Genomic DNA, 13624 nt, shown 5'->3' with positions numbered 1-13624 from the left:
TGGCGCCCTCCGCTCCAGGCTTCACAGCCGTCCAGCCTACTGGTTACGTATAGCAGCGCATGTGGACACAGCTGTATTCACTGCCCGCTGGTTACGGCATCCTTTCCCTACTTGAACTGTTAAGCTTCGCTCGATAGAAGAACTGTATGAAGTAAGAAGTTGAAGGTTTCAAAAAGAGGTTGTGAGTCCCCCCCCCCCCCCCCCCACTCCCCCGTCTATTTGATACGAAAGCATCATCGAAACAGACGCACACAGCTCCAGAACTGTATGCGCATACCTGTTGAGAGGCTTAAAGTAAGTGTTAATCGAAGCCAGCTGTTAACAGAAGTGCGTAACGACCTATAATGTAGCCAGTGTAAATCCAACAGTGGTAACCCACACTGTCAACTTAGACTAAACATTTACAGCTGTCTCTTAATGCATTCCACAAAAAATGAAAATATAGTAACACTTGACAATAAGATTAATTAGTCATCAATAGATCAGTCGTGTCATTCATATGCTTGGGGATGTGGAGGTGTAAATGGTACCATCACTTTAGTTCAGTTTAGGCATCCATTGGTTCGTAGAATACTCAGACTCTGAAAGTTGTCTACTAAAAAAGTTGTATACATATACTTACAGTAGAATACTGCTATACAGTGCGTGGGGTCCTTCTGCTTATAGGGATATCAAGCATATACGAGTAAGGGCGGAGGGAGTGAGATCAGGTTTCTTTGCCCTGTGTCTGTGAGTGAAACTGAAACATTGAGAAATTTGTATTTTTAGACGCCATAAGGAAAACGAGAAGATCTGCTAAGGAAATTCGGGGAATAAGCTTCTAAAGCGTATCTCCTACATTTCGCTCACATGTGTGGAGAATGAAGGATAGAATACAGTAACTGTAGCTTCCTCTCGAGCAAAAAAGCACTCATGTTTTTCACCTTCCGAGCGCAGTAATCTTGATGAAAGGTATGGAAAAAAATACCCTTTGACCAGCCGTAGATGTAGGTGGATACTAATAACTGTGTTGTCGTTGAAAAAGTCCCTTCTTTGAGGCATTAGCCGTTCTTACTTGTGCAGCCACTGCATATCGTAGTGCGCCAGAAGATCATGCCAACTTACCAGTATCGTTATACACATTGATTCTTATTAATGTGTAAAAAAAAAAAAAACCAAAGCGACGTAGATGACTGAGACAAGTAATTCGATATAAGACCCATGTGACCGCGAATGTCGGAAAATACCCCAAAAGTGGATGACCAATTGCTGAATATCTACGTCACCAGATGACGTACCTCCCTGCACGTGCAGCCGTGGAGCCTATCGATCTGTCGCACCTGATCATCCCAAGTCAAGTATTCAAGTCGCTATGGCTCCGACTAGGGCGCGTGGGGCTCAGGGTTTGAGTCTTGCACCTAGCAGGCAGTACTTGTTTGCATTGCCTTAGACAATTTTGTGTTTACATTGAGGTACGGCCGCTGGTTGATTGTAAAGTATAATACAACAAAAACCTACTGCATTGGATCACAAGTAAACAAGTATAGGCTTCCGAACTGCATCGCTACCATTAAATGACCTACGTGCTCTTTACTAAAAAAGTCTGTGAACAAAAAAGGACAAAATGAAAGAAGCACAAAATTAATACAGCTTTTCTCATAGTTACAAAAGATCACTTTTACAAAAGGTTTTCGTAGACAGAGTATCCAAGCGGAGCGATGTGTAGAACCCCCCCCCCCCCCTACCGGTGAAGGTAGGATCAACTGGCCACATGTTCAGCAGTTGTCATCCATTTTTCGAGTTTGTGTCGCGTATCAACTTACTTGTCTCAGCGTCATCTACGTCGCTTCGTTTTTTTTTTTTTTTTTTTTTTTTTTTTTTAAAGTTAATTGTAATCAACCTGTATAGTAGCAGAGCATGGCAGGTCATAGGATAACAACAAATTCACTGCGTCTTCGATTGTCCCATACGGATGACTTTGTTATAAACTTTATGTGAAAGATCAGGTTTCCTGTTCTGTATAGCAGCATTTGGAATGCCAAAGAAAATTTCAGATGTTATCTTTACAGAGAGAAGTGGCGCAGTAGTTACGTGCTTTGAATAGGTCGTCAGAAGGGGCGGACTATAAATCCTCGTCCGCCCACCCACGTTTCCCAAAGTCGTGGAGGCGAGCACGGGCTTATTGCTAGGGTGTGGACCGATTTTAGTCCCCATCCCTTTTCCATCTCACTGAGTAGACGTCTAGGTGGACGGCTCATTAAATTTTAACTTCCTTTCCATAAGTCATTTGTCTGTACATAGCACGAGTTTAAATAATGACGACTTATTAAAATGGTAACGATAAGCGCGGTCTAGTCAAATTTATAAAGCAGATTATCGTGTTTCATTTACGAAAATAAATTATTCTTATATCCTGCTGTGAGAAAGATAACCTGTCAACCACACTGAAACAGTTTACGCTCTTTCGTAAATTAGGAAATCCAGCTACGATTCCACTCATTGCCATATGTGTGTACTGTCGTGATGTTGGTTCCGTGAAGATTTTGCTGATAGATTCATATCGTGGCCCAGCACACTGTGAGAATGTTTGATCTTTCTAAGCTGAGACTGTTCACTGTATCGTTGCGAACAACTGCCTAAAAGTTGCCGACGCGACTGCAAATTGTGTCACGTGTAACTGATTTTGCGGCTGTCACGCCGGCACCTATGCTGGGTCACATGTCGCGGCCTTGGCATTGCTTCCGCTCTTTACAACAGGAGAAAAAGACCACCTCATTTCGCAACCACCTCCTCGGGATCCTTTGCCGCCACGTCAGCAGCAACTACTTGTCTTCCACACTAGTCGTATAAGGCTAAAAGGCGTCCCTGAATCGGCGGTTGTGATGAACAGTGGTCATAAGACGCACAAGTCTTGCTGTCGATTTAATTCACTGTTTATTTTCGCAGTTGAGGATGAATGTACAAGTGAACACGTCACAATCTGTTTCTGTTCTTTTATTTCCACAGAGACAATTCTCCGCTGTAGTAAAGACATCTTATGTTTTTCTATAGGTTTAAACCACTTTAGCGTAGCGAGACATTGGAGTAATGCTGAGAAATGCGATGAGCGTATTCTCAACAACAAAATTTTCTCAGTGGGTGACAATCGCTAGTCAGTGTCTTTGGGAAAGAAGAGAGGTCTACTGTTCACTTAATTCGTATTTTTCAGTCTCAGACTCGGGCATGTTTCCTGCACAAGTTGACTTTTCTTTTTATCGAGCGATTTACATACATACAGCCAGACGGAAGAGGTCTGACTCTTTTCTGCGCCTTTAAATTACGCCATCCTGCAAGAACACTTTCAGTTGAGGAAGTTACCGTGGTCCATGACAGAGGAACAGATGGCACATCGTTTCTGTTGCTTCAAAGAAACGGTTCAGTAATTCGGAGATGGACCTTTCGGTGTTTGCATCTCATTGTTATAGGAGACATACGAGACGGATGTCATATCATATCCAGAATTTCCAACCAAATTGCAGAAGGGATTGTGTGTTGTTGAAACTGAGAGCACTTGACCCGCCGGATGGAAATCCGATTTGTAACAAAGGAGAGAGTGGTGCCTATGTCGTTTATCTTACCGAGTGTCTTGAAATGGGTGGCACGCAGCCTACAAAAAAACCCTCACTGGGAAGTCGTATGCGGAAGAATTCCTGAGTTAGGGCCATGATACTGTCGGACCAACTTTGAAAATCGGCAACTTATTCTTCCATCTTACAGCGCCCCAGTACTCCGGGTAAAAGTTTGTAAAGACTTTTCAGCAGTCTGCCTCCAAGTTCTTGAACACCCGCGCTATGTCATTAATATTGTCACGTGTCACTTAAAGTTGTCATAAAACGTCAGCTTCTTCCCACAAATGAAGATCTCCTTGAGGCACGTGGGGTTGATCGTGCGGACGCCAGAAGCCATTGGAACGAGAAAGAAATGTATTAAGTGCAGTGGCTATTGTTCAGAATTAGCGAATTAAATAAGAATTTCCTCGTAGATTTTTTAATGTTCTATTTGGCTTTCTTGTAAGAGGTACCAAATGAGTTTGTCTTGGCAGCTTCGGTGTATGTTTGTAGTTACTGAATTGTAATGGCAAGTGACTGTCCCACCCACTCTCTTCAAATGGTGAAGAAACCGTACATAATAATCATCGCTGCCATTGAGAAATCGCACTTCTTGCGTATCGGGAACCTTTGTCACATTGTGTATTACATGAATCATCACATGTTTTCGAGCTCGATGCACAGATAATTAGAAAACTTAGTTTGACAGGCGTTTGCAGTCACCCAGGGCACTTTTAAGATAGATTATCGGCAAATGAAAAGTCACTGCCAGCCATATACTCAGTTTTTTTTTAAATTCCAGTATTTGGCAGTTTTGCGCTTCTTCGATAAATTAGGAATCTGTTCACAAGATACCAAATAATATGCAAATTAAATTACAACAGTTTTTTGCGAACATTGTCTGAATCGGACCGCACGCTTTATATTTAATGACCAGAGAGGGAGATGGGGGTCTCTTATAAGACATTGGATTTTGTTTTAGAGAAGCCAAATTCAATTATCTATCCAGCCTTCCTAATTTGGATTTCCGCAGTTTTGCTTATTCGCTTCAAAGGTGAATATTATTCAAGAAAGCTTCATATAAAAGCCCATGGCCCATGGATTTCCCACTCTTTTTAAACTGAAGGAGCACTGTGTTCATAATGAACACTCTGGGATAGTTCGTCGAAGAGGGGAAATAATTAATACTGCTGAACATTTTAAATCATTTCCACTTTCGGCATTAGTACTTAGTGGGTGTAAACCTGGGTACCGATATAACGTTTTCTTTCGTCTAGAGCAGCTACGACTTAATCTGCTATCTTCCCCAAATGAAAGAGGACTGGCATCAGTATTTTTCCGTTGTTTCACTTAAGACACAGACATCTAAATACCACGCAGTGTCTTGATTTACCATCTGTCTTAGCACACAAGTACAAGTGAGTTTTTGTTTTCACAGCATCTTTATAGTAACGTGCAAATTTTCGGAAAGAACGAATCGCGGCCTATACGCTGACCATTTATGCCTTACGTACGCACAGCTTATGACGTAATACACTACAGACATTAACTGAGACCCTCGGGAGGACATTACAATTGCAGTGCTCGTTGCTATGTAACTTACGTAATAGGCGCACCAACGTCGTTGTAATTCCTGAATCTGCTCCCTGTCCAAGCAGGTGGCTGTATTGGAAGTGTTAACTCGTACCATTGAAATTACTCAGATACGTTTACGGTAACAGTTACGGAGCTGCTTCACTATTCGCTATATGACCGGTTAAGTCTGAAAAACAGTGACGTAGTTTTAAAACTGTCTTTTTCACAAGAGAACACTCCATGACACAGATTTGAAACGATGTTCCTGAGTTGTACTGCCACTCCGGACCTGGGGAACATTGCTCGGCGTAGCTCTCCGAGGAAGGCCACGGCGGCGGCCGCGCTGGCAGCTGCGCAGTCAGCTGACTGTGACGTCAGCGTGACCGCAACATCACCCTCCCCTCCCCGCCTGCTAACAGCGGCTGACAACAAACAACCGGGAAGTTGACTTGACTTGCCTCGCCCGCTCGTTTCGTCCTTTCCATAGCCGCGTGGGTTGTGCTAATCCTTGCGCTTGCGGCCTAAGCGCTCCGCTTCTTTCACAGTGGATCGGATTTCGTTACACTCGCCTGTCCAAATAATTCATTTATGGATTGTTGGTCGCTAATTTGGTGATGTAAGGAACTGCATTTCGAGGTTGTAGCTTTTTATGTTATTAGCGTCAGCAGTCAGTGCCTTTAAGCGCCGGAAACGGCGTAACCGTTCTTTTGACTTGTTGCTTACTCTCGTTCTTTTCTTGTCTGTGCAGTGAGCCGCCTGCATTGCGAGAGTGAGTCCTTCAAGATGGACCTCATTCTCGACGTCAACACGTGGCTGTACCCCATGGAATTGGGTAAGTTATGAAACTGCATACGCACCGTATTTCTTATATCTCCCGTTTTCTTTCCAAACCATCCTGCTGATACTGTCTGTAATTCTGGCGCAGTGCACTGAATCATGTGGAAGAAGCTTATTCACAAATAACATTGTTCCTAGTGACTATATTGTTAACATTTCAATCATCGTACCAACTTCTGCAAGTTTTATTTCAACTTTATTCTGTATTTTAGGGAATACAATACAGAATCTGCGTACGTGTAAAATGTCTTTTTCCCCCTGCGAACTGAAAGTGAAGAGAGACGCGATTTAATATTCAGTTCAGATTATAAATTTCTACGCTACATCTCTCTCCTTTCATTCTTGTCGTTTTCCATTAATTTATTTAGTTTCTTTGTACTAACATACAACGCGACGGGTGTAGCATTAGCTAAGCATACAGAGAATTCAGAGCCCACACAGGAATTGATTGAAGGTCGTGTTATAGCCAACTAGCCAGCTTGAGTGTAGATTTTAGAAAATGTTTACGTCTCCAACACAAAATTCTAAACACACTCAAAACACGGAAATATACGTGCACAATTTTCTTAAGTAAAGCTGGATGATAGGGCTCCAGGAGCAGTATGGTAAATCTAGAACAAGAAAATGGTACGTAGTAACGCCAAGAAAAATGGCAGTCAGTCGAGATTAATGTGATACATACGAAATTACTTCGTCGAGACCTAATAACAGGCCGAAAACTTCGATGTGCCTAACTTAAGTATATAGTTCTGCCCTTGTACCATGTAGAAAATACTAGAATTTTTTACATCAAACTTTAAACTTGTAAAAAAGCTTCCACTAAACGCTTGTATGCCTTACCATGTATTCTTGTGTGTAATTATTGTGATTGATGCTAGAGCATGTGTACTGAGTAGCTCACTGTAGAGAGACCCTTGAATGTAAGTCCGAAAGATGGCGGGCTGGGCGTGTCACGTGTGATATTCAATGCTGTGTTTAGTACCGGATGGTTACAATTAAGGTGCACTTACAGAGGTCCAGTGTGGGCTGTAGTCTCAATATGACAGCAAACTTGGTAGATTTCTAATGCGTTAATGGGGAATCAATTTACACCGGAAAAATAGTTCCCATTGTGGCCACCGGGGACAAATGGCACTGTGAATGCAAGAAAGATGTATAGAAATGTTTTCATGTGTAATGGTTTAGGAACAGGACATGGGCAGAGAAGGTCAAACAAGTGAAAATGGCATAATGTTGATTTTATTATTAACTACGACTTACACAGTTTGTTCGATATGAGACTGTAGCCGCTGACGAGATGCTTTAAAACACCACATTTGCTCCTGGTGGCTACAATTGGAACTAATTTTTTTCCAGCGTAAATCGGTTCTCCATTAGTATACTGCCAAGTTTCGCTGCCATATGATTATTACAGCACACAGTGGACCTTCATGAGTAGTTGCACTTCAGTCATAACCACCTGGTACTTCTTTTTTAAGATTGTCGTTCGATACTGTGAGGCTAATATAAAATACAATTTTTGAACAAGATGTATAGTTCCCAAGCAGAGTGCGAGTTCCTATGGTTAAAAGATTGTTCACTGAAAAGTTCATGGTTAGAATTTTCAAACTTAGCAGTTTTGGCGAATTGAAATTGATAGTTACCTAAAAGATTCTGCTGAAATGATTGTAAAGTTTGTAAGTTTGTGAAAATTATCATATTTCTGAACCAAATGTTCAGTTATCCGCTTTAAACACCCAGAACTCTTCTTCAGGTACTGCTACGTAGGGAAACATTCTAAAAGTAAATTTCGGTGATTTTTCGCGTTTCTCACCTGATACGTAGGGAGTAGTTTCGTGAGACTCAACATATCACACAAAATTGTTACACCAACGATGTAGTCTGGAGATAGTGTCTACCCGGATGGAAATCGTTCATGGAGTTGCATAAATTTCCGTCCTCCTTTTACTGTTCTTCCTGATTCATATGGATGATCGGCTTAATTTATAACAAGCAAAACTACGTCTTTCTGCACATGTCGAGAGTATCGTCAAATCCTAAGCAAATTTTATTTATAGAAGAATTACTAAATGATGCCCTACAAGTGGATTACTTAGTTCTGCACAGCAGAGGACAGAACGCAACTGGTAATTAAAGTACACGAAGTGTAGGTAGTAAGCTAGTCAAGCTCTTCTCCGGTAGTTTGATTGTACGAATCTTCGTAGATATGAATTTAACTAGAAGAAACCATTCCATATATGTACAAACAACTAGATTAGCGAACTTTCTCGTCTCATGTCATCTACACTAATACGAGGGTGGTTTGAAAAGTTCTTGGAACGGAATAGAAAAAAAGTACTTACATCACTGAAACTTTTTTAAATTTTTCAATGTGGCCTCCTTGTAGATTAATGCACTTGGTCCACCGATGTTCCGGTGTCTTGATCCCATCTCGAAAATGAGTTTCCTCCAGGTCTGCAGAATGCTTGTCAACTCCGGATATCAATCCTTCGTTTGAAGTGAATCTTCGTCCATAAAGAAAAATTTTCAGTTTTGGGATGAGATGGAAGTCTGACGGAGCCATATCAGGTGAATAAGGCGGGTGTGCCAACAATTCATACCTTAGTTCGTGTAATTTTGGCATGGCGACGGCACATGTGTGCGGGCGTACATTGTCTTGATGGAAAATGACTTTCTTCCTTGTTAAACCTGGTGTTGGCCCACCCTTAACCTTGATGATAGCTTCCATTCTTGCAGGCATACGTTCGATCAGGTGCTGGAAGGTTTCTTGGGGAATGGCAGCCCGTCCTTCACGGAGTGCTGCTCTGAGGAGAGGTATCGACGTCGGTCTTTGAGGCCTGACACGAAGTCGGCGTTCCAAAACATGCCGAAGGTGTTCTGTAGCATTCATATCAGGACTCTGTGCAGGCCAGTCCATTACAGAGATGTTATTGCCGTGTAACCACTCCACCACAGGCCGTGCATTATGAACAGGCGCTCGATCGTGTTGAATGATGCAATCGCCATCCCCGAATTGCTCTTCAACAGTGGGAAACAAGAAGATGTTTAAAAGATCAATGTAGGCCTGTGCTGTGATAGTGCCACGCAAAACAAGGGCTGCAAGCCGCCTCCGAATTTTACTGTTGGCACTACACACGGTGGCAGATGACGTTCACTGGCATTCGCCATGCCCACACCCTGCCATCGGATCGCCACATTGTATACCGTGATTCGTGACTCCACACAACGTTTTTCCACTGTTCAATCGTCTAATGTTTACGCTCCTTGCACCAAGCAAGGCGTCGTTTGGCATTTACCGGCGTGATCTGTGGCTTACGAGCAGCCGCCAAGTTTTGTCACCTCCCGCCTAACTGTCATAGTACTTGCAGTGGATAGTGATGCAGTTTGGAATTCCTGTGTGATGGTCTGGATAGATGTTTGCTTATTACACATTACGACCCTACTCGACTGTCAGCTGTCTCTGTCAGTCAATGTACTCTTTTGTACTGTACGTGTCCCTTCAAGTTTCCACTTCACTATCACATGGGAAACAGTGGACCTAGGGATGTTTGGAAGTGTGGGTGTCACTCGTGTCATATGTCTGTACACGAGAATTCCAATCACCTGACCACGTTCGAAGTCCGTGAGTTCCGTGGAGCGCCCAATTCTGCTCTCTCACGATGACTAATGTCTACTGAGGTCCCTGATGTGGAGTACCTGGCAGTAGGTGTCAGCACAATGCACCTAATATGAAAAACGTATGTTTTGGGGGGTGTCTGGATACTTTTGAAGACATAGTGTACTACTCTTTAAAACTACTGAGCGAATTTTCAAGGATTTTCACACGTAACTTGGGCATAGCCTGGGGCAACATACAGCCTTTATTTTCTCGGAATCGGATCACGAAGAAAAAACTTAATTTGAAGTTTTGGAGTCTTCTCAGCCTGCATCGAGATGTCCACATGAATGGGATCGAATCTTCAAAACCATCTGTTCGGTGAAGTTAGTTGGGTCCCAGGTATCACATCCTGCAGCCATTCACATCCGTTTGCGAGAAATCGACGAAGAAAGAAATTCGGAATGCCGCCTAATATTCTAGAGCGTAAAAAATAGTACACAGGGAGGTGTTGTGGCGTAATGGTCAGTCTACGTTCCTGTGCAAAGGGTTGTGGTTTTGAATCTCGTCAGGTGTGATAATATTTATTTTCAAGTCTTCATCGAAATTGTTTTGATCGTTATATTTATGACGTTAATTGGTTTAAATGTAATTTCTAACCCTTTGCCGCAAGATTTTAACCATGGTATTAACTGTTTCATTTTCTTTTATTTTGTCTTTAAAACAGAACGACTGCAATCTTCGTGCATGTGATTTTAATTATTTTTTTTATTTTTCGTAATATTAGAAATCCTGAAAATGCTGAACTGTAAAGAAAGACTAAATAATCTGTTTCTATTGGCTGCCCAATGGTGTCAGAATTGTATTTTTCGTTACGTGACATACCTTGTTTTGGAGCGTAGTCGTCAAATATTTAATGGTCATACAAACATCTAACACACAAATTCTTGTCGCGTCATGGACAAAAAACGGCAGATGAAAATTCAGAAAGAATACATTATAAATAAAATTTCAAGTAACACGAAGAATAGAAACAATGAATGAAGTAAGCCGGGGCGAATCGCTGGTTTAAGTAAAGTAGATAAACGAAACAATAACTTCACATATGTTGTCTGTTCCCATTCGATAATACGTATACTATGCTTTAATGTTGTAGTGCTCATCGATCTTTTACAAAGAAACGTCCTTCGTGCACAATTGTGAGCTATAAATAACATATAGTTCCCATCAAGTGTCATTTTGCTTCAAAAAGCCATTCGAAGGTGGAATTGATTGTAATCGTTAGCAATTCAAAGTATTCATCGTATTTGGCTCTTAAGTACGGTGCATTAATGGCATTATCAGAAGTTTTGGTGATTTATCTGACGATATCAGACGTCTGACAGATAACAAAGCTATGTTGAAAATATTTCTCCCTGAAACTATTTCTGCTCAGACGGAACCTATAGCACATTTAAATTTTGCAACATGAGGTCGTAAGTAATACGCAATTTGTATCAATCAGTATAAGTAATTGTTTCATAGCTTTTAAAGTACCTCATCATAGAGCATTACGTGTTGCACAAATGATCTAAAAGACTAATTGTGGCAGCACTCCAGCACAGTGTTCAAAAATCTGTAGTGATTTCTTCGCTACATTTGTCTTCATACTTCCAAAGCAAGCTTCTTGAAGTCATTTCTACTAGAGGTGCGTAATCTGAAACAACGCTAGCTTCCTTTATATTTGGAGTTCCAGCATACAAGAGACAATGGCTGTATGCTGGTGCCACAAAACATTTGAAGAAGAATAAAAATCAGGGAACGAAGAAACGGATTATAGAGTGGTTCTCACGGCGATAGAGTGCCACGTATAAAACAAAGTTAATTACTTCTCTTATCATCGACGTCGTTCCTCTTTTTCAGTAGACCCGTTTACAATGGTTGCTGACGCAGCCGCTGTACGTTTGTGTTCATGAGTTGATCAGCTGCGCAACGATATCTGTGGTTTATCGTTCTTTGACCTCTTATCTGTTAGAGTATACTGTGCAGGATAACCTTATCTGTGCTGTAACTAATCCTTGAGTGCGTTCGTTAACAGCTGCTGCTTCACGTTTAAGTCGCGGTATCTAAATCCTGCAGTTAATTACCAGTTTTGTAAAATGCTATATTATTTTACTTTCAAATGAAATGCTTTGACAAAAATCTTTATCATTGTTACAGAGTACGTGTGTTTTCCATCTTGCTCTCAGTTTGTTTTGTATGCTTGTTTTATAAGACTATAAAGTCTACTGTTATGTTAAATAACTAGAGCTAAAATTCAGTGCTTTCCTTGGTGGTGGGAGGGTCATGGTAGAGATCAGCAAAGCTTCCGCTTTCGACGCGTATCATCTTCACCTGTCCGCCGTTTCTCTTTAAAGATACACGCTGTCATACGAAATGAGTGACTGCATTGATGAACTTCTGAAAGTTGCTGCTGTATATCTAGGTTGAAATTGGTCAGCTTCATTATACGTATGTTGTAGTCGGTTCTTGTAACGTCTCAAAAGAGCTCCATGCAGTCTTGAACGGAAGCATAGTTCACTACAAACCATTACTAAGTATGTCTGCTAACATTCACACGCAAACGTATGACAATAATTTTAGCTGATGTTCAACATTAGTGATTTCAGCACTGCGCTCTTTGTTGAACTTAGAGTTACCGTCATTGTCCTAAAAGTTTTGCTCTCAGAACTGGTCTAACAAGGAGACGGCGCTTGCTCGTCACCACCTATTTCGTCCAAATTTGCGGTACATGCAGGGCTTGGCCAGAAATGAAAGTGACAGTAGCAGCAGCTCGAGATGACCAAACGTTTGGGAAAAAAATTGTATTTTTTGCACGGGTCAGGCGAGACATGAGCCACTTTTGTTTACATAGTTTCCAGGGAGCGGTTGGCGCAGCGGAAAGGCTACAGAATGGTAATCCGAGGGTCGTGCGATTGAGTCCTTATGCGGATACTTCTTTCTTTTCATTTTTTACATCACGCACTTTGGAAATAAACCGTTATAATGTACATGCATTTATTAATATGTTCATAAAATACATGAAAACGGAAGGCAAAGGAAAAGTTGAAATGGCAAATAAATTTCCTGGTTGTAACGCGTAAACGAGAACTTCGATTATGAAATTGGTTCAAACGGCTCTGAGCACTATGGGACTTAACATCTATGGTCATCAGTCCCTAGAACTTAGAACTACTTAAACCTAACTAACCTAGGGACATCACACAACACCCAGTCATCACGAGGCAGAGAAAATCCCTGACCCCTCCGGGAATCGAATCCGGGAGATTATGAAATTACTTTTATTATTTTACAGTTGGTGATTTATACGTGCATTCATCGTAAAAATAGGGAAGCAGTAATTTTCCCGACATTTTGCGCACGTCATAAACACAGCATTTTTACAATTACATTGTTTTAAAGTTCCTATAGAAACGTGGTTTACATTCATAAAAATGTCCTTTCTCATTGCGTAGTTTGGTATAAAACAACGCATAACGCATAATTTTGCAAATATTGGGAAGGATAGCTGGTGATGTACAATGGAATGTATTTTGATATAGTCTTCTCCAAGGACAAAGTGAAACTAACGGAATACGAAGTGTTTTACGGTTTAATTACAATCCCTTCTTGAAATATTATTTGCAGAGTACTCGTGAAAGCTGTAAGTACAAGCCTTTATTTACAATCTCGAACCTATCTTTGCCTTTCCTTTTGACACCTTTCATGAAAATATTGATGAATACAATGTACTTAGCAGTAGTTTGATTTGTTAACAGTGTAGGAAAAACTGAAAATAAAAAAGTTGCCACATAAGTTCTCGACCACACAACTACCGTTCTATATTCTTTCCGTTGCGTCAGCCGCTCCCTGGAAACCAGCCTAACATAAATGGCTCATGCTTCGCTCACCCGACAAACCTCTTAATATAAATTAGAAGATTCATGTTCACAGTCAGTCATTTGTATTTCTGGGAGGGAAAAAAGGCTCCATGTGCCGCACAAATCACCCTCTCCATATTTTGTTCAAACAT

At 41.3% G+C, this 13624-nt stretch overlaps 1 protein-coding gene across 4 annotated transcripts in view; it reads left to right on the top strand.

Annotated features, from left to right (window-relative positions):
• Positions 1-13624, top strand: part of LOC126480692 (DNA-directed RNA polymerases I, II, and III subunit RPABC3) — a 481255-nt gene that overhangs the window by 231492 nt on the left and 236139 nt on the right. For 2 of the 4 annotated variants that reach the window (XM_050103935.1, XM_050103943.1), the window contains exon 2: positions 5890-5973. In XM_050103935.1, coding sequence (XP_049959892.1) covers positions 5890-5973 — 84 coding nt within the window. Of the gene's footprint in view, positions 1-5625; positions 5778-5889; positions 5974-13624 lie in introns of those variants that run through there. The other 2 variants (XM_050103959.1, XM_050103950.1) reach the window with 2 other exon arrangements.

Source organism: Schistocerca serialis, chromosome 1, assembly GCF_023864345.2.
Source record: "Schistocerca serialis cubense isolate TAMUIC-IGC-003099 chromosome 1, iqSchSeri2.2, whole genome shotgun sequence".
In the NCBI taxonomy this organism is placed as follows: domain Eukaryota; kingdom Metazoa; phylum Arthropoda; class Insecta; order Orthoptera; family Acrididae; genus Schistocerca; species Schistocerca serialis.
The sequence above is the reverse complement of the archived record's forward strand: the minus strand, read 5'-3'. Positions and strand labels throughout refer to the sequence as shown.